This window comes from Mizuhopecten yessoensis, unplaced genomic scaffold (genome assembly GCF_002113885.1).
Source record: "Mizuhopecten yessoensis strain PY_sf001 unplaced genomic scaffold, ASM211388v2 scaffold2429, whole genome shotgun sequence".
NCBI lineage: Eukaryota > Metazoa > Mollusca > Bivalvia > Pectinida > Pectinidae > Mizuhopecten > Mizuhopecten yessoensis.
The window spans coordinates 521,967-544,095 of record NW_018404542.1 but is presented as its reverse complement, the minus strand read 5'-3'; the positions used below and the strand labels follow the sequence as shown (position 1 = coordinate 544,095).

Below are 22,129 nucleotides of genomic sequence, written 5' to 3'. Positions count from 1 at the left end.
TCTACCTTTCAGTAGGCCTGGCCAGTCATCTTCTCACACAATACATTTAGAGTTTGATACCATTATAGTTGCTGTTACTATTGTGAATACTCTTGTTGATTTTATTGGGCTATTTTATCTACAAGTTAGATTATGTCAAATCCATCAGTGTGGATTGTAGAAAAAAAGTTCAAATACAATAAAATAGGTAGCGGTCAGAATCCACGACGTCTTTGCCCCAGATGCGATTTAAAATTCCTAAAGAAACAGCTAAGATGTGTCTAGATCAATTCCTCCAGTAATAATTAATGTGAAACTGATGTGTTTTTACTCCCAGGTAAAATAGTATAAAAGATGTCCCCGACAAAATATTTCAAATGTTGAAGTCAAGGGTCAAAGTGACCTACTTTTAGTACATATAACTCTGCCATCCCAAGACGTACGTATACCTATATGCCAAATATGGTCAATATAGTATAGGAAGTATGCACTGGACAACTTCTTCCAAAGTCAAAGCATAGACCAGTCACCCAATTTGTCCTCACAGTCTGCCATCCCAGAATGTACTTTTACATCAGATCTGTTTACTCCAGGTGAATGTGAAACAGTGTAAAAGTTAATCACTGGACAAAACTTTTTCCAAGGTCAAACCACAGGTCATTGTGACCTACTTTTTGTCCATCACACTATGCCATCCCAAGATGTACTTGCATATCAGAGCTGATCTAGTATAGACGATATGTCCCACACAAACTTTTCAGCCGGAGGGAATCACAATCTTGTATATTTGAGCAATCATGGGAAAACATACTAATTTTGCAATTATTTCCATATATCCAGTCTCCTTAGCTTAAGAATGGTCCAGACTAAATGAAACTTGATACTACTCTATCTCATCATGCTACTGGTCATCACCCAGAGCCTCCTGGTAATACAGAAGTTGTTTAAAGGTTTTAACATATTCAACAACTTCGATCTTGAAATGGGTCAAGGTCATTTATTTTAGAAATTGATCACATTCAATGCCACGTACCTACTGGCCAACTATCATCGTCCTTGATCTTATTATTCAGAAAAATGGTTTCAATATTTATGCCAGTGGCCTTGAAAGTAGGTCAAGGTCATTCATTTTAGGAATGCTTATAGCAATCCATCCAAGATGCCTTCTGTTCTGGCCAAGTCTATTTGACCCATGACTTTCAACATATGTCAAGGTCATCTTTTCGAGGAAATTTTATAGCACTACATCCCAGGTTAACTACTGGTCAAATATAATCACCCTGGGCCTCCTGGTTATTCAGAAGTTGTTTGAATATATTTATACATTTGACCAATGTGGCTTTGAAAGTGCATGAAGGTCATTTACTTGAAGAAACTTTATAGCACTCCATTCCAGGTACCTACTTGACAAATATCATCACTCTGGGCCTCCTGGTTATTCATTAGAATTTGTTTGAGGATTTTTTTTTTTATAAATATTTGACTGACCTTAAAAGTGTGTCAAGGTCATTTATTTTACAAAACTTTATAGCACTCTGTTTCAGGTACCTAGTGGCCAAATATGGCACTAGGTCATCCAGTTCTTAAGAAGTCGCTCAAAGAAAACGTTAACACACAACAGAGAACACACCAGAACACTGGCTTAACTGGCACTTCATGCCTGCTAAGGTAAAAGCTTTGCACCCAAAACTTGTTTAAAATAACAGAAATAGAAAAATTTCAATTATAAAAGAGAAATACAAAATTTCCTTTTTCCCCATATAGGAAATTAAAAAGTACTGGGGAAGTGCATTCAACCTTGACATACATAGGAATTTGGCAAATGCGAAACGTCAGAAAGTCGAGGAATTTCCCAACCAATTTAACATGACATGGTACGTACAAAAGACAAACAAAATACTGTTCGTTTCAAAATTTTATCAGTCAGCACATGATTTGTAGGTATGAAATTGATGTAGTTATAAATAAACTATGGTGTAAATGCCACGTCAAATAGAACTTTTCCCCACAATAATTTGTCATACCAAATGATACCCCCTCTCTTCAGTACATATTTTCTCAGAAATATGAGACTTGGCTGCAATCGGTGACAAATCATAAGTATCAAGTATCTATTTAAATATACAGTGTCGCATGAAACAAGACTTTATACACGAGGTGAAATTTACAAACATAAATCTGATGATGAAATATGAAACATGACGACAGAAATCAGAGAAGTTTACCTCTCCCTCCCCCCAGGAGTACGAGCAGACACCAGTGTCAAATTGCTACCACAAGTTCAGATCACAACACTTTTCTCGTTCACAAAAATGAATGTTGGTCCAGTCCGAGCTTTACGCCTTAGTGCACGACATGCTCATCCTCAATGACAACATTGTTCCTGTAGTCGAATCCAGAAAGATCCAAATAGCTGTCAACACACACGCCTCACGACGCCACAGCTTCAGTGGGTTTTGGTGCATCATCATTCTCGGCTTTCTTCGCATCCACATCCTTTAAAGAATCACAACATTATTACCGCCACAATAAGATACTCTGTTAAGTCTGCACAACCATCAATTTTTCAGGCCATACAGAATTTAACTTTTACACTAAATCCTTGCCAGTCCATTTTGGGAATTTTTTTCCCAACCATCTCGATGTACTTATTAGAATTCCATGTTAATGATTAGAATTCCATGTTAATGATTAGAATTCCATGTTAATGGCCAGTCGTTAAGAAAGCAGATGTATGCAATTTGGACACCTTAGAAAAGTTTTATTTTTGAATCCTGAAGTTATTAACAGAATGATCTAAATATTTTCAGTGAAGATTTTTGGTGATGCTTATCTACATCCTCCAGAAACCTTGGTCAGATTGACTATAGACTGCAGCGATACATAAATCATGAACATGTCACGATCCTGTCCACCAGTCATTGAAACCATTGGTGAATTTGAACCAACTTTTATATAATTGCGTTAAGGAACAAATACTAGGAAGATCTGATATCTATACTTACCATAGTATCTTTGTCTCCCTCAACTCCATTCATCTTCGGTGGGGCATCACCAGATCCATTCTCCTGGCGCGTTTTCTTTGCTTCGACTGGCTCTTCCTCTTCATCCGGCTTCCTCTATAAGAGTGACGGTTTATATACATATAATCCAAGGAGAATGGACAACATAACACATCTACCCAAAATTTATGAAAATTACTTGACTCAAACGCGAACACTCATCAGAAGAACTGCCCACGAATAAATTACAAAATACATAATATGAGTAAATACAAAGTTATGATGTGGAAGGTCACAATACCCTAAAAGTTTAAAACTAACAATGGAAATGTGAACACTTATTTGACTTTTGACCTCAATGTCAAGGTCACAATGACCTAATGACAATGCACTGCATATCTTCTGTGGGTGATGCAGGTATACTGCAATATTCATCAAAGATAACTTGAACGGTTTAAAAGTGATATTTGGACAATAAATTATAAGAACTACAAGAAAAGAAATCGGTAATGAAACAATAGGACCTTCATTCAAATGGGAGACCTAATAAGGTAATGTAATTTTAATATCAATCTACATTAATGCACAAGTTTTGAGAGTTGTTAAATAATCAATCATGGTACTGAACCCATACTGTTATCTAGAACTTCATTTCACTGGTGATGGGATACAACCCTTTGCAGTCTCGCTGCAGCAATAAGTAACCAATTGTTCAGCAAGAGGCAAAAAGGCTATCGGTCAACAGAGGGAAACAATATGTATGATGGGATACTGCAGGAAGAGATGTGTATTGAAGAAATTTAATGATTATTTGCAAAGATGCTGGGTTTAATTGACTAGAAAATGTTCAACTGATAATGTCGTTTAAATAAGATTTTCTAAGTTGACGAGTTTTGCAATCATATTGGCTATCCGAAGGACCAGGGAAAATGTATTATTTGTCAAAAACAAATACTGAAACTTTATATGTGGGTTTGATGATTTCACTGCGGCAAAATTGACAGCACCTTGGATAACCCTTTCGACTTCGTCTGTCAGCTTTCTGGTTATCTACCCCTGGCAAGTGTGCAGCTATAAGCCATAAATCTTGCTCTCTTGCCCATTGCCATATCTGTCTGGATATATATAGGTCATCTAGTGCTTTCTTAGAACCACCCATATGGTTGATGTAGGCCACAGCGGTAGTATTGTCTATTTGTAATTTCAGTCTTATTTCTCTTTTCAGTACAGAATACCCAGAGTGAGAACCAAACAGCCAATAATTCTAAATAATTTATATGAATCTCTGCTTCTTCTGCAGTCCAGTGTCCCCCAGTTTGCTTTCTCTTACAGACTCCACCCTACCCAGTGTTTGATGCATCGGATGCAAGTCATGCTGGGGTCTGCAGTTACAATGGGGTTTGAGACATTGTGGATATCGTCTATCCACCAAGTCGTCATCTTTACACGTTTGTGTCAGTGACATGTGTCCATTAAAATTGCCATGATTTAACTTTAACGCCTTAGCTTTGTTGTTATCAATTGACCTATAGTACAACTTGCCATATTGAACCCCTGAAAAACTTGAAACTATCAATCCAACAACCGAAACATCATGGATTGTAATTTTCTTGGCTTTTAACAAATTTTGACAAGCAGTCCAGACTTTGGTTGCCTTTTCTGGCATAAGTGATAGTCATATCAATCAAATTTAAAATAAACCCGAGATTGTATTGTTCCGAGATGGGGTGAAGATGGACTTGTCTGGGTGTATAACTAACCCCAGGTCTTGTGACATATGTATTGTCCTGTAAACCTCTGCTACACTCAATGTGCGAGTCCCCAACCACCAATGAATCATCAATATAGGATACTATTTGATGGCCCCTTTTGTTAGTTTTGTGAAAAAGGGGAGGAGCTGATGCTAGACCATTTGGTAAGGCGATGAATTCATACAACTGTCCTTCAAATTGGAAACGCAAAATCTTTCTATGTTCTGAAGCTATAGCCACTGAATAATATGCATCTTTCCAATCTGTTAATGCCATAAAACAGCTTTCTCTCAAAAGATCAATGGGCGTCTGTAAAGTATCCATTTTAAAATGGTTATAATAAACCGACTGATTCAGATTTTTTAGATTTAATATCCTGTACGAACCATCTTTTTGGGGGCTCAGAAAAATGTTTCGACACATATTGATCAGTACACTGTGTCACAGGTCGGATAATTTGCTTTCTTTTCCAAGTTTTGAGACTTGTTTGCACGAAATACATTTCCGCATCCGTAAATGTGTATGGATGTGTAACTTTTGAAAAGGTATTTCGGAAAATTCAATGTTATAGCATTTTCCACGATATCCAGTAAATAGGCATCCCAGGTTATTTTAAACCATGCATTTAAATGTTGTGAAATACACCCAGCTTGAAAATCAGCTGTCAATTCAATACTTTGTGCGTTATTAGCACTCGCCTTGTTTCCTGCTTGCGGATTTGTTATTGTTGGTGTTTCCTGTTCTGTTGTCCCCTGCCTCGGTCCCGTGGACTCTGGCTGTGATTCTGGTTTTGATATACACCTCTGTTGTAAGGGCGGTAACTCGTATATCCGTACTGGTTTTTTGGAGGGCCGTCTTGACCTCCACGGCAAAAGCCGTTTTTTTTTAACCGCACAGTCCGTAGCTATTGTACCTGTTGTGGGATGGCCGCTTAGATAAGAGTTTATACCCAAGGCGATTTTGTCTCCGATATGTCCGATTGTTTGGGCCAGATCCTCCCCGAACAACGACACCGATGGGGTGTTTTGTTGTGCACACAATTGTGCATATTGTCCGTTTAAATCAGGTTTGATAAACTCCTGACGACGGCGACTGATCTCTTGTGTAGCACTGGTGATTAAGTGAAAAGAGTCAAACAGCAGTTTTACTGCTGACGAGGCGTCTATGTGTTTCTTCTCACTTTTCTGTTCGAGCAGTGTCCACAACCTGAACTAGCGGAATCAGTCCTTTGACAAACCACGTCCGACTGCGTTGCAGTTTTATGTTCCGAATTTGAGTAATAGTTTTCAATTTCCCCCATATTTCGGGGTACACTTTTTGATATTGCAATAGTTCGACATTCGCCGGCCGACTGTATTTGTCCAACATTGGCTTGATTTTGTCATCTGTCACATTTTGTGACAAGATATTGTTCATCAGTGTGGCAAGTTAAGAATCCATGTCCAGCCCAACTGCATCGTTATAGGCACATGTCTCGCACAGCTCTGAAATGTATCTACGTCAATGTTTTCTTCCTGAACCTCGCAGGCCTGATCATCTGTACTGTCCGTGGCGGTATGATTAGGCTCAAATAAATCGTCAAGTTTGTTGGCAAATGTAGACTGCTTCGTCACATTCCATAGCTTGTGTATCGGCCGCACTTACCGAGTTTGTCGCACTTGTAGTGTTAGGGCCCCAACAGACCCTTTTGTCTCATGAATTGCGACACTGTTCATTTTTGGTGGCCACTAAATCATTAATGAACTGCAGTGATTCCACCTGCATCTGTTTTTGGTTATCCAGCATCGTGGATAGCGATGTGGTAATGGCCGACGCAAATTGTAACAATGGATTGCTATCCACTGATCCAGTCATTACTGGTGTAAGTTGGCTGTACTACAGGCTGGCAGTGTCTTTCCGCCATTTTCAATTTGACCTGTGGTCGTGGGGCGAGTGGTTGAGGCATGTTTTCTAACTTTCGCCACTGGCAATTGGACCATAGTTTTGGAGATTTCTCCAAGTAAGTCAAATTCTCCAACTATACGTTGGTGCTTCCCACTCTTGCCGTCCTGCTTCGACATCATTAGTTTACCCTGGATTTCCTTTGTTCTGGTCTCGCCAATATGGCGGTCACACCGTGGACGGTGGTCAGTGTGTTGCTCAATACTGATTTAAGTCTGTTGTCGGCCTACCGTGCTGTGCACGTCTATAAATGTGTTGACAATCAGTTACTTGTAACTTTTGTCATTGTATAGAAATGTTTAGAGTTCATAAAATATCAAAATTGTTCGATAGATATGAAGTTTTTGTCAGAGCAGAATTGTCCGTCGCTGACCAAGTTAGAAGATCGATCGCTAATGCTAGAAGATGCGCACACACCTCTCACATGGTCCGTAGGTATCACTCAGAAGTGAAACAGAATTTCGAACTGACCATGACCATGAACTTGTCAAAAGCTCTAAGCCATACAACAAATGAAGTCAAGACTTTGATTGATCTAAAACTTGCAATACTGTGCAGAAACTTATTTTCGATGTTTAACCTATTAACAAATTTTGTAAAACTGTTGCAACTTAATTACCTTTCTGCGAATCAGATGACTGATGTCTGTAGCTGGCTTTTTCGGCTCCTGTAAAACAAAGATAAAACAAAGCTGGTCAGACTTTTTGACATCACATTTAAATCAGTTCTTTGCAAAAAAGGGGAAAAACTATATTGCAATTACAGATAAAGGAGTATTATTTCCCTGACAAAACATGCCACCTTGCTCCGATGACTTGAAACAGGTTCAAGCTTCAGTAATGTGGACTTCTAAAATACTAATCAAATTCTTGTCTCTGTACTTACAACTTTGACTTTTTCCTCAGGTTTCTGCAATCCCAGACTTTCAGTGATCTGTTGATTAAAACAAAGAGCTGTTGAAGAATAGCATAGTCATATATTCCAAGTTGGTAAATATCAACAGAAATACATATATCTTGACATGTTGTAGGTTGCCAAACTGTTATTGTTATTGAATACATGATCTTTTGTTGTACAATACAAAATATGGGCTACAGTGACGTCACAGTGTAAAATATAGATGTACATCTCAATATTATAAAATATCATTACGATAGAAAAACATTACGATAGAAAAACTTTTGGAAATTGCAAAGAATCATCAAGCATTCCAGAACAAATTGAATTTAAATTAAGCCCTTTTGGCTTTTTAAAAATATGAATTATGTTTCAGCACATCCCCTACACTCCAATATACTACACTCCATATAAATGCCTCAACTTTATAATAGTGATTAATAATATTTGGCAGAAGTACATTTTATGTGGGAAACAAAAGTTCCGAGGATAACAACACCAGGTCAGTCACACAAGGATTACAGGTCGATTATGGCCAACCTTTCCCTTACGAGTAGCATACAGCAAGCTTCGATTGCCTTGGTCAATGATGCTCTTATTGTTATGAATTTCTCCCCTAATATTTTTCAGGATATACGAAGTGGCACACTCACACATATATGATGCGCACCATTCACCCACTCGCATCATCACACTTGAGATTTGTTATAAACCTAATCAGTATTGAATCGGTTATAAGCAAGATGAACAGTTTTGAACAGTTTTGAACAGTTCACCCCAGTAGGTCTTCTGCCATAGGTCTTGCAGCCACATATAAGGTGACTAATCTTTACATACCAAATATGAATCACTATTGTAGGTCAACTGACCAGATATGATGACCTATCGCTGTCGGCCAGTGGACCAGACATGATGACCTATTGTTGTTGGTCAGTAGACCAGATATGATGACCTATCGCTGTCGGTCAGTGGACCAGACATGACCTATCGCTGTCGGTCAGTAGACCAGATATGATGACCTATCGCTGTCGGTCAGTAGACCAGATATGATGACCTATTGCTGTCGGTCAGTGGACCAGACATGACCTATCGCTGTCGGTCAGTAGACCAGATAGGATGACCTATCGCTATCGGTCAGTAGACCAGATATGATGACCTATTGCTGTCGGTCAGTAGACCAGTTTACAGAACAGATATGATGACCCATTACTGTTGGTCAGTGGACCAGACATGATGACCTATCGCTGTCGGTCAGTGGACCAGACATGACCTATCGCTGTTGGCCAGTGGACCAGACATGAAGACCCATTACTGTCGGCCAGTGGACCAGATATGATGACCCATTACTGTTGGCCAGTAGACCAGATATGATGACCTATTGCTGTTGGTCAGTGGACAAGATATGATGACCTACTGCTGTTGGTCAGTAGACCAGATGGCCATCAACCTTTGTAGATACACCTACCACAGACATGCCCTCTTTTGCCATTTTCTTCAACTCCTCAATTTGTCTTCGTTCCTCATTTACCTCATCTACCTGTAGGACAAAAAGGGTTATCTTGACAAATGAGTTTCTGGGAGCTACATGACATGTTATGATCGACTTTAGTAGCAACTGGAAAGAAGTGCAATAAAGATTAACAAAGATTCATATCAATTTCCCCTAATCTTCACTGTATAGAAGAATTGTAATACCATACACTACCTTGCCTCTAATGTCTGGTAAAATTTCTTTCAGATCACTTATTTCTTGTTCTGCGAGTTTCTTTGGATCATCAAAGCTTCCTTCTGTGGATGCAAGAAAAGCACATCAAAGATGCTGAACAGTACAGCATACATGGTACACAACCTACTACTTGGATCTCCACACATTTATCATCAACGTATTCCAGTATCTATCAAGTCTTAGTGGCACAACAACACGGTAAAAAACGGGAAAAGAAAAACTGGATGGTTTAAGTTTCAATATCCAGTTCAGGCATTATGACATTTGAACATCTTCTCCGACATGTAATAACAAGTGCTTCTCACCTTTTGCAGGTGGGAACTTGTCCTCTTCTACTCGCTTCTTTAGCGTTTCTGTCAAACAGATGAAACATCTTACACAATCAACAAAATAAACCGAAATACAATTTCCTCATTAAAATATCACCTTCCCAGGTATAACTCAAGATAATAGTTACAGTATTGCCATAAAATACACTCGAAACAGCTATGTTCCCTTTCAGTTAATTATCCTCGCATGTGTTTCTTGTTGGGTGGTAAATCACCCTCCATGTCTTTCCCATGTCTCCCTACATTACGACAACCCTTTCTCCCGTACATCCTTTCAGTTTTGCGATCGCCTTCCCTACCTATTTTGCTTTCCATCACTTTGACTGCTGCCCGGTAACTGTCTATCGACTCGTCATACTGTTTGTTGAAGCTGTATGCAAGCCCCAGCTGATAATGTCTTCATGTTATCAAGGAATGTATAACTTGTGATCTACAAAACTCTCATTTTATAAACAGTAATTAAAAAGAACTAGATTCCAAGTAGTACAGACCATCAAGTAATATGCAACACATCCGACACCTGTCCATCCTACATCTATCACTAAAATCAGTCTAAATTTCATTATCTTCAGCAAGTCAAAATATGGCCCAGACAATTTTAACTCAATGTGACCTTCACCTTGGGCATACAGACCCAACTAGTGGTTTGCAACCCTATATGAAGGTTTTTTTCGGTAGACCCTAAAAAGAGCGTTTTGACTCCCCAAAATGAGATTTTGACTCTTGGGTTTTGATGCATTGACTTTCCAAAATGGAGTTAAAATTTAATGTGACTTCTGGCATAAAAGTCAAATGAAAGCACTGTATTACAGTTTATCACATACCTGTTGAATCTTGTTATAGTAATACAAGCAATGTTCAGACCATGAAATACAACATTCTGTATTGCACATGTGCAATACGGAATGTTGTATTGACCAACTAGACGGAAATACTTTTTATGGGAATCCCCTTGTCATGACGAACTGAAAAGTTTCAGGCATTTGCAAAAAAAAATCAAAGTTTATAAAATCTTTGTATCGATCTCTACCAAAGTCGGAAGGTATGTGATAAAAGCAAGACCACACACTTGTGTTTTTCTAAGGAATCGGAAAGCACTCATTTATTGCGCGGACATATATATATTCGTCCGCGCAATAAACTCATGCTTTCTGATTCGTTAGAAAAACACAAGTGTGTGGTCTTGCATATATATATCCCTAATATTTCATTGAGCCACCCTCCGGGAGTTGGAATCTATGGCTCGAACGAATAAATTTGACCTGACCTCAATGTGACCTTGACCTTGGGTTCACAGATCCAATTGTTGTTTGCAATTTACTGCCTTGACATCCTTCATATATCCCTTATATTTCATGAGTTATCTTCAGCGAATCAAATGTTATTGTCTGGACAATGAATGACAACTCTTGACCTCAATGTGACCTTGACCTTCAGTGGGTGCACGACACATTGCTTTGCCATCCTACATATTTCCCTTAAATTTCCCCCAACATCTGCAGGGAGTCAAAAGTTACAACCCAGGCAAACAAGACATACAGCTGCATAACATACTCAAAGCATCATCGAGATAACAAAATCCACTTTAATATAGAACTTGAATATAGTTCAGTCATTCCAATTTTTTTTTAAATTTTGTAACACCAAATTTGGCAAAATATGTCATTAGGCCTTTTAATTCTGATGATGTTTCAAGTATTTCAAACCAATTGGGCCACTGGGACTTTGAATATGGGTTAGTCATTTATTTCTTCAAAGTTTCTAGAGCTGGATTTTAGCATGCTGCATGCATATATATTATGACTGAGCATTTTTGTTCTTCAGAAGAAGCCATTTGAATGTTTACCAGACTTGACCCCTGTACCTTTACATATACCTCAAGGATATTTCTTTTCTATTTTCTGAAGCACTCAATTCAAACAAGCCACTGGCTTAATATCATGACCTTCAGCCTCTTGGTGTCTCAGAAGATTTAAACGATTTAACACATTTGACCTCTGCTACCTAATTATTGAGCCAACAGTAACTTGCTCCTCTCTTCATGGTGGCAATGCTGTGAAACGTTTGGAACGGTTTCAATGTTTATACTTTACAGTAAGGATTAATCCACCAAGATTAATGGAAATGCTGTAAAGGATACGTTTCTGCCAGTGACCGATCTTCTGGCTCCAATACGGAAGTTTGAATATTTAGGCACTCTGTGAAATCCAATACGGATTGTGGATATTGCTCTGAAAACAAAACATTCCAAAAGATCAATTACAACCAGTATAAATAAGTTTCAACCTCATCCAAGGACCATCTCAATTTGTGGTTATAACTAATATTCATTCATAAGTTTATAGAAATAAAATCAAAATGAGTTTGTACGAGGGTGTGTTTTCTTGCATTTATTACTTTATTATTTTCCTTCATATGCTTTAATTAAAGTTGATTGCAGACATTATATTAGACATGCCCCTAAAGAAAACGTTACATTTCATTTCTGCGATAACCATATCAATAATGTGTATACCTGTTTCAAGACTAACTTCTCCCAGCTTTAGATAGGCATCAGCTGCCTTCAATTTGGCCTCCTTGTCCTCGTCCCTGAAGATCCGAAACTTTTAGTATTTCCAAGTTTATCATACATTACAAATACGGAATGTAAAGTTTTATGTAAAGTGGATAATAATCAATTACCTGGTAATTAGTCTCCTTGCTATAATATGTCATCTGTTATTACTGTTGATGCGACATGTATATTTGCAACATCACAATTATGACCATGCCCATTAACATAGAGGTTCCAACAACCTCGTCTTTGTTACATTGAATAGCTCTTTTCTACCCTGCAGATATTGGAGAGAGAAAAACCTGTCGGCAATGCCCTCTGTATGCTTCAACTACCAATCGTCTATCATAAATGGTTCTTTATCCTTCCATCAATTATGAAGAAATGAAAATATTAGTATTAAAACATTCGTACCACTGAATTGTTACATTCTATGAAATTAGATGAAAACTTACTTTAAATATATAACTTTGGCCAGCTCCAACATTTCCCAAGCCAGTTGAAGATTTGATACGTCATCAGCATTTTCCTTCAAAACACAATGACATACTCGAGTTTTATCCTCAAAATTCACAGAAAACACATAATTAGGAATCAAAGCAATACTAGTGCAAAAATATGAACCATATATTAAGTGTTATGTTTACCTCCCCATCTTTCTCTCCCTGTGATCCCTCCTCTTGTGAGTTATCGCCTTCCTCTGCTGTGTCTACTGCCTCACTCTCATCGTCTTCCTCTGTACCCTCTTCCTCCGTGCCTTCCTCGCCTTCTTCCTCGTCCTCTGTACTGTTCTTCGTAGAACTAGATTCACCTTTAACCAAAATATACAGCTATACAGCCTGTTGTCTCGACCGAGCCATCCCAAACGCACAAAAGCCTGAACAAACAATAATGAATATAGGCGGCAAAACTTTTGTTTTAGATAAAAAGAACTAGAAACTGAACTTGGTATTCTAAACTTGAGCTGAAACCAACAATTATTGAATGGACTGAATTTAAGTGTTGTTACCAATTTTAAGCAATAACTGATCCTTTCTAAATGTTCAGGAGATTTTCTTACAAATTTGCATTTTAACCATACATACAGTTTATAATTCAAGACCATAAATGCTGTTACTGAAGTTTCCTAATCTCTTTGTACCAACTACAATGCTCATGCAAAAATCTTATCAAATGTGAGCAATGCAGGATAGCACTCAGAATTAGATTGACAAGCTTTGAAAGCACTTGTACATGCAAAACAGAATTTCAAATGCACAAGAACATGTTAACATGCAGAGATCTTCAAGAGTTAAAAAGGATTAATTCTGTAAACCTTTTGCTAATTTGAGGTAAAACGTTTCATTAACAATTGTCCATTTCTTAGAATCCTAACTATGATTAATTAATTGGCCAAAATGTGGTAGGTCAAATCATAAATACCAGTGACCTATTTCTTGTACTTTCCGTTTGACTATTTTTTCAGTTTTCCTACAGTCAACAAAGATATGTATCTCCATCCTAGATATTCATTTATAATAAGACAGATAATAGTTTCTTCTGTTGCAAAATCAACATATTTTCAAAATATTTGGCCTTGATTGCTACAACAACAATATTTCATGTTAGTACAAAACATGCGAGTAAAATGCTGCCATGCAGTGCTGAAGGAGACGCAAGCTCCCAACAAAACATTGCTATGCATTGGTGAAGGAGACGCAAGCTCCTAACAAAATGCTGCCATGCAGTGGTGAAGGAGACTCGAGCTCCCAATAAAATGCTGCCATGCAGAGCTGAAGGAGACGCAAGCTCCTAACAAAATGCTGCCAGGCAGTGGTGAAGGAGACTCGAGCTCCCAACAAAATGCTGCCATGCAGTGGTGAAGAAAACTGCAGTGAAGGAGACTTCAGCTCCCAACATGTCCCGGGCTCCCCAAAACATAATAAACCTTCAGCTTTTTTCTCTTTCTTCTCAAGCTTTCCATCTTTCAGTGTGTCTTCCTTGTCTTTTGCCTCTTCCCCTCCTTTTTGAGATGATTTATCTTCATCTTTCTCTTTTTTGTCATCCTTTTTCTTTTCATCCAACTTTTTCTTTTCATCCGATTTATCTTCATCTTTCTCTTTTTTGTCATCCTTTTTCTTTTCATCAAACTTTTTTGTTTCCTCTTTTTCTTCTTCTTGCTTATCCGCGGATTTCTCGTCCTTTGTAACTGCATCATCTGTTTCCATAGATACTTCCTTTTCATCCTTCATTTCTACTTCTGCTTTCTTATCCTTCTTCTCGTCATTTACCTTGTCTTTATCTTCACTCTTGATATCACTTTTCTCAGCAGCCTTCTCATCTTCTTTTTGTCCGTCCTTCTCTCCATTCTTTTCTTTCTCTTTCTTTTCAGCAGCAAGTTCTTGTTCAGACATTGCTTCAACAACTTCAGCTCTAAGTCTGTAACGGTCCTCAACTATAAGAGAGGTGCAAATAGTGTTTCAATTGCAACCCTTATCATACAGAATAAACTTTTTAAAGCTGAAAGCATGCATGATCAAAGCAGGTTTTTGATCTTTCTTCAATGGTGGTGGGTGGGGGAATAATATCATTCCTCCAAAATAATTCTGTATATGACCATGGTAAAGTGTTTACTAAAACCAAGAAATATTTCAAATTGAAATGTTAATTTATTAGAAGAAAAATCTCAGTAATAAAAGACTTGGTGCAATTTTTTTCCGGTCATTACTACTGTATTCACAGCGTCCTGTTTGATCACTTGTCAAAACAAGAGGCCTTGAATTGGGGGATTGTAGTGTTTGTAAATTTAAGCTATCATGGCAAACGTTTTCTCTGAAGGCTCAGTCTCTGGTCAAAAGGATGGATGTACTTACCAACTCTACCTATTTTAGACCATAAAAGTGAGCATTTTCTACCAGTGTTATTTCCCCCTAGGGTGTACATACACATTTTATTTATGGTTTTAATTAAAATTCCTAGCATAATGATCTGCCCCATGGAAATTTCAAAAAGTTGGCAGCAAGTATGAAGAGAAGTTTGGTCAAGGTCTATAACACTTGTTACAAGGATCTCTATAGTTTCCATGTACTTGTAGCGACCTCAATATAAAGGACCTATACGGGTCTTCCTGGTCAAATTAAGATACCATTATTCATTATCAAAAAAGGATCTCGAAAATTCACCTATGTTCCCCACTATTGGGCCTTACCCCTCTGCCCCCAGGAAGGCCATATCCTCCCTTTTCACAATAGCTTGCAATATTTTTGCTCTTGTCCCATATAGCTACATCAATGTTCAAATAATAAACATTAATCCTTGGTCTTGATAATCTTTGGGGTTGTCCTTGGCTTATTCAGTATGCAATACATTGCTAATTAATACAAGTGTCTGAAAAGTGTGGCATGTTGTTCATGTCAAAAGATGTACCACCAAAAAGTGGCGTCTGTAATCATGGAGTGGACCAAATGTTAACTTCTGCTGAAAATCATGGCAGTTGATGACAGAATCTGAATCGCAGTCGAGTTTCACTTTTGTGCTGAAAATGAGGCTATCACATGTTGTTCAGTGCCTTAAGTAACATAATGGAGATTTGACACAAAATCTATGATTAACATTGTTTAGTACATTACAGAACTATATTGACAATAGACAAGCAGCCCCATAGGCTGTAGTCGAGACTGTACCACTATTCACTAGCGATAGGTTCACGTCGGGTGGAATCAGGACTGGTTACACAAAAATCAATAGCTTAAAGTAGCAACATGCTTAAAAATAAATGCATCGGCACATTTACTAGTAGATGCATGCAAATACATGTATGTTTATTTGATAAAAGATGCACCATTCCCAAGCCAAACTATTAAAATAAAGTGGGCCGTGTTATATAATACTAGTAAATACAATACTGAAACTAACTACCAAAAGTTACAACATTTCACCAAAGAAATTCAAGGACAAGTTAGCTGGTTAATTTACCTTCCATATCTACTTTTTCAAATTGTTCATCAGCACTTTTCTCTCCATCTTCTTCCTCTGGTACTGCAATATCAATTTTTATTATAAACACAAGATTCAATCTGTAAATGACTCTTAAACCTTGGATGTTATCAGGTTTGTATTCAAATGAAAACGGTTTTCCCTAATCTCTTAAAGATAGTACAACATATGTTAATGTATATTAGGCCAAATAAAATTAATAACTTGGTTCTCAGGCCAATTTTTTTCAAAATAGATGCGGCAGGGCGGTACTTTTTTCCCCATTTTACATGGCAAAAACGAGACGAGGGCGATTTTTTTTTATTGTGTGGTTTGTTAAACGTTCATTGTGGACATTACCTTGTCTTTTTATAGTTGTGTGGAGACCCGTCATAGAGCAAGCCTCCGAAACTCCCCCCACAATGTTCCAGAGGAGAATCATGAACCCCCCATTCCTTATTTGTACAGAAATTAGCGCCATTTGTATACAAGACTAATAAGTCATAATCATTTAAACGCTTGCCTGTATCTCAATCCTTACCTTTATTCAAAAGTTTTCGGAACTTGGGTGACTAACGAGTAAAAACACCATGCGGACCAATTTTCCGGATTTTTTTGAAGATGGCGGCCGACGCATTCACGATTTTTTTTATCATTACTTTCACAATAAAATCGGCAATGCGCACGGTGCCATGAAATGCGCGCGGGCCCTAGAACCAAGTAATCAAATTTGTTTGGCCTTAATACTGGTTTTCAATGATTAACAAATGTTTATCATTTATACATTAAACTTCTTTTTGGAGCCAATTGATAAATTGCATACATTTCTATACCTATTGACTAATGTCTTGTTCTAGCCGAGTGCTTTTACAGGCTTATTACCATGGAACTTAATCAAATTCTTAGAGCTGTTTACCTATTATAGCCCAAGCAGAAAGATTGTAACTATGTACTAGTCCATATAACCTACTAAAACATGACGGTGCTTGAAGCGTTCAATATTTATTTTTGTGAATCTGGGAGTAGGTACACAAAGGTTAATTATATATATATAACAGGTATACACCGGAAACTTTATAGCACTCCGTCTGTGGTACCTATTGACCAAGTTTCAAGACCATCTGCCTTATGGAAATCAGAATCTTATTGAAGTTAATGATCATTTTTTACCCTAGCATTCCCGTAAAGCTGACCTTTGACCTCGATACCAAATAAAAGTTAACAATTTGCACTGTTGGTTTACATAAAACACCTAATTATTATGGCTGTAGACTCTAGTTCTTAATTTAATGTTACTATAAACATCATTGAATACCGTGACCATAAATGCAAGTCACAATAATTTATATGAAGAAACTTGATTGTACTCCATCAAAGGTACCTCCTCAAAAAGATGTTCAAATAAAAAAGTTGACAGACTCTAATACTGAAGAAGGTGAATGTAACGGAGGAGTAAGAAAGGACCATAACTAACAAAATTTAACATGTATTCACATGGCCACTTTATGATATGAGAATCTTCAGTCAAAAACAGTGAGATTAAATGTGGTAACCAGGTTCTGTAAACTTAAATCCCTCTGCAATTGGCGAGAGTATAAAATGTCTGCAAGTCATAAATGCCCCCGCTCATGGATGGGGCGCGACAGGTGGACATGGGCAACACTATATGCCAACCCACCCCCTTATTTTATGGCGGGGCATAAAAAGTAGGGAAATCAGCAACACATTTTTGGCTCTAAATTGAATTATAGGGAAAGATTGTTTGCGTTTACCTCCTTGTAGAGCGTTGCCCAATACTCCAGTTTCCATCCTGGCCAGGTCCAGAAGAGCTCGTCCATACTGATAGTAAGCATCTGCACATTCTTTGGCAGTTTCTCCATATGATTTAGAACTGAAATAAATTACAGATCTACTTACCGAGTAAAACATCCAAAAACAGAGCCTTGTTAACCCCATAATTGTACCAAAATATAAAGTAATAAATTGCAAGGGACACACAATTTTCTTCAGTTTTTCTCTCAAGTCGTTTTTGTGCATCAGATTTTTTTCATTTTCTTGTGACCCCCATTTTCTTAAACGCTATATCTAGTGTACATGTCATTCTTGTAAAAATCTTCATAGCATTAAACTTCTTACACTTGACAATCCACCAAACTGCTGCCCATCTCCCACTCTTGGGTCATTCCTTATTCGACACTTCCTGATTTCTTAAGGTCATAGGAGTGTATTGATAAACTGAAGTAGGAAGTACATCCCTAGTTGAAAATCCAATGTAGGGAGACAGTATCACAATTTCCGCATATTCTAATGTTTAATATTAAAGTGATGAATATTGTATGTTTATTAATGACAGAACAGTGTTTTCTCTCAATATTAAAGTATTTCAAAGCAATGCAGGCAATAATTCATTTTTTTTTTATCAATGAGCCACATGTATCCATTTTTCTGTACTTCAGGAAACCGGCTACCTATTTCACTACTGTGAAGTTTTTCAAGAAAGATAACTCTTACCTGCAATTACCATGTGCATATGGTTTTATTATAAAATGTCAATTTTTAATTGTTTATAGAGGATTTATTTGACATAATTTCAGCATTTATTAAATTGATATACATTAATGCAATACTAATCTATGGCAGTATCATTTATATTGACATTATTTTGCAAAATATTGTGTCTTTTATTTTTTTCCAAAGTCACTCCTTTTTTCTTAAATTTCCATTTAAATTCCTTAAAATTATGACAACCTATATTTTTTTTTTGTGGCAGAAAATTGTCTTTCCTTCAAAGCATTATAACTACAAAATTTGAAGAAATTCTGAGAAATGGCGACACGATCCTATTACCTTAAACCAAAACCCTATGCATACTCTCCTGTGATCCCCATTGGAAATTTCACCTGATGTGCAAGTACATTTGTAAATCTAGTTTTTTTTATGATATAACACTCTTCCTACAGAAACTATAATTACTCTAGCTTACTACCATAACTTAGAACTCTGGATACAATTTGGGAAGTGTGCTACTATTCCTTCTGTCCATAACTCTGATGCCTCGTTCAAAATGTCCTTTTTGATTTCGCGATTCAGACTTACAGAACTTTACAGGCCTCCTGGAACTGATTCACAGCTGTTGGTACTTCCCCACAAACCATGTTGCGCTTTCCCTGTGCAATCATGTTCAGAGCAGACACGGAGGCTTCCATCCTGAAATGGTAGTTACAATAAGATTATTGATCTCTTTCAGTCTGAACCGATTCATAAACAGAATAAACTTTGTTAACCATACTACAGTTGTTGTGCAGGATGTTAACTTGCCAAGCATATTTTAGAAAATCTTGCGGTGATGGCAGTCGTGAATGACAAATCCGGACCCAGAATTCATGAATTAAAAATAAAGCCATCGAATACATAATAATCTACATACAAAGAATGTAGTATAATACGCCATTTACCAAGCAAAAGCATAATACCTGGAATATATCAATATATTTAAAAATTGAAACTGTGTTCCTGTTTTGTATTGAATTTGTGCATTTTATGGTGCCACAGGGGTGTAAAAATCCACTAGTCAAGACACCCAGGCAGGGCTACCAGATTTTTAACTTTGGGCTGGGCAGGAGCAGTCCGTTGGGCTTAATGTTTAATGAAGTTGTCATTTTTAAAAACATATCCATTTGTAGAGGTTATATATCGTAATCATGTCGGATCGATAGATCCAATTTGTAATTGTCTGGCTAGCAGAATTCAATTTTGGGCGGATGGATCGTGTCTACTAGCCAAAGGCTAGGGTTTTTTACACCCCTAGGAGCATGTAGAAATCATAATTGGGCAAGTGGATTTATAAGGTCTACTAAATTGGGGGCGAGAGATTTGAAAAATATTTTCATATACTTCAATAAGCAAGGATGACGAAGATGAGGATTAAGTTTAGGAACAAAAGTATGAGATAAAGCTAGACTGTACAAGATAATGGTTACTACATCTTTCAACAAGGTTGCCAAGGTTAATGAGGTACAAGTAATTAACTTCAATAATTAGATGCATCTATTTTCAAATAAATGAAAAGATATGTAGCAATCAGATTAATTTGTTTATATGTTTTGATTTCATTTACCAGTGATTAGTACTAATATTAATACCCGGCCTCCTCTGCCCCGGCTGGGCATAATCAATCCCATACCTTGTAGCAAGCCCAGTGTGAATCACACCATGGCGATTTTTTCTTTTCCATTCGAAAGGATTCGTTTTTTCAGCAATTTTGCAATATTTTGATAACTTTATTATACTCATATGAGGCGTGAATTAGATGTAATCTTGCAGATAAACACTTTTGATTTTGCTCCATTAGTTGGCATAGGACCGCTTAGCTCAGACGACGCAATATATAAAAAAAAAAACTCGTCGACACAAAGTTACGTTTCGCAGCTAACCAGCGATATGTTATATCTTAATAATATTGGAAATAACAAAATGGCAGGGTGTAAAAAAAATCAAACCACTTGCCCCCACAGGCAAAGTTGACCTTACAATTTTTTACTAAATATGAAATTTCATGGAAAAAAGGGTTATTTTTTCTCAGTAATTGCAATATTTTAATGTAAATTACTTTAGCAGTGATGGATTTCTTCAATCATATTTGTATTATTTTTACATTTGGTTCATAATTAAATTCCTCCGAGTACACGGAAAGACTGCTAATATTCCAACGGCAAATGTAAAACTAAGGAAAGAGATGTTTTAATGGACTTTTTGTTTCAATATTGTTTCATATTTGCACATAAGTTTGGGACGACAAAAAGAGAAGTGAAAATTTATTATAATGGTCAGTTCAATGTCCGGAGATTTTCATGTTAATGATGGCCCTTTTGATGTTTGGAACCTGGAGACTCCTGGTCACATCGGGAACAATCACATGTATGCGAGTTCAGTGTCTGAAAGTATCTGTGTGATGTGTGTTGCTCATCTTATATTTAAAAATTCTTCTGCATTTCAGATGTTTACAATAAAAGATAACAAAATATCATATTCTTAGGTGACGAAATTACAGTCAGTACCAATGCATCTAGAATCGGTTAGATACTACTTTGCTTTACTAATGTCACGATGCATCTGTGAAAATGTCCGAGACTGTTTTATAACAGGAGACAGGAAAACCCCATATATATTGCGAGACACTTAATCCAAAACGAGCTCAGTGTTGGGGCCATGTACATGTAGAGCAGGTGTTGGTTGGTTGTTTCAGCAGAGTCAGATCTAGAGAGAGGCAGAAATTAACATATTATCCTTCGAATTCACAGTGGGAGTGTAGGAGGACCATAACACTGGACTTGATGGAAAATTTTCGCAAACATTTATCTCTAGGTACAATGCATCATGTTGTATTGTGGAAAGAAATCATGATTCGATTGTATATATATATACTATTGAATGTTTTAAATCACGTTTGACTGCTTTACGCTGGTTCATTTGTATTTGTTAATCTATTCCACAGTATTCGACATATACATGGCGGAAAGAAATCTCGGTTGTGATGAGTACATAACTATACGTCAGTCTCGCCCTCATCGTATCGCAAAACAATACTAAAAATAAAATGTCCTCGTTTTTCATGGCCAATAATACATACAGAATATAAACGCTAATGGCGAAAGCTGCACAATAAATAGACCATTGTTAATTGAAATTTAGTACGTCAACTTTCACAGCTTATGAACTGTTATTGTTTACACAAACTATTGGTGTAATCTGTCAAACCTTAAAACGATTTCAGAGAATGTCTTTGAGGCCTTGAAGCTGCTTCTTGGATGAACGTCACTGGCACTGAAGCTGACAACTCCTTGGTACCTACCTGTCTTTGTCTGATGACCAGCTAGGGCCCGGATTGTCCATAATTTAGCCCAAGCAAAATACGTGCAAAGCAAAGAAAAACGTGATAATTTCGCGCCTTCTCTCAATCTCAACTTCCGCTAAAGATGTGTATTAGTCTCTAAATA

General features: G+C 37.3%; 1 protein-coding gene across 1 annotated transcript; it reads right to left on the bottom strand.

Moving 5' to 3' along the window:
- Positions 1–1,881: 1,881 nt before the first annotated feature.
- LOC110445964 (protein HGV2-like) lies at positions 1,882–22,105 on the bottom strand. Its single transcript, XM_021490872.1, has 17 exons — positions 21,985–22,105; positions 19,230–19,340; positions 17,906–18,024; positions 16,134–16,196; positions 14,107–14,613; positions 12,827–12,990; positions 12,635–12,708; positions 12,141–12,214; positions 11,766–11,856; positions 9,925–10,022; positions 9,602–9,649; positions 9,276–9,358; positions 9,036–9,107; positions 7,559–7,606; positions 7,293–7,340; positions 2,985–3,098; positions 1,882–2,475 (listed from the first exon to the last, which is right to left on the bottom strand). The coding sequence occupies exons 1-17, from the start codon at positions 22,023–22,025 to the stop codon at positions 2,410–2,412; spliced, it is 1,821 nt and encodes a 606-aa protein (XP_021346547.1). The 5' UTR covers positions 22,026–22,105; the 3' UTR covers positions 1,882–2,409.
- Positions 22,106–22,129: the final 24 nt, after the last annotated feature.

Excerpts from the sequence above, each read along its gene's own strand:
- LOC110445964 (XM_021490872.1), bottom strand. The coding sequence starts at position 22,025 with ATGGACAATCCGGGCCCTAGCTGGTCATCAGACAAAGACAG. Across the intron at positions 12,991-14,106 it reads GAAAGAGAAAAAAGCTGAAG|GTGAATCTAGTTCTACGAAG; the intron begins GTTTATTATGTT and ends TTTTGGTTAAAG. Across the intron at positions 7,607-9,035 it reads CAAAAGAGGGCATGTCTGTG|ATCACTGAAAGTCTGGGATT; the intron begins GTAGGTGTATCT and ends TTTAATCAACAG.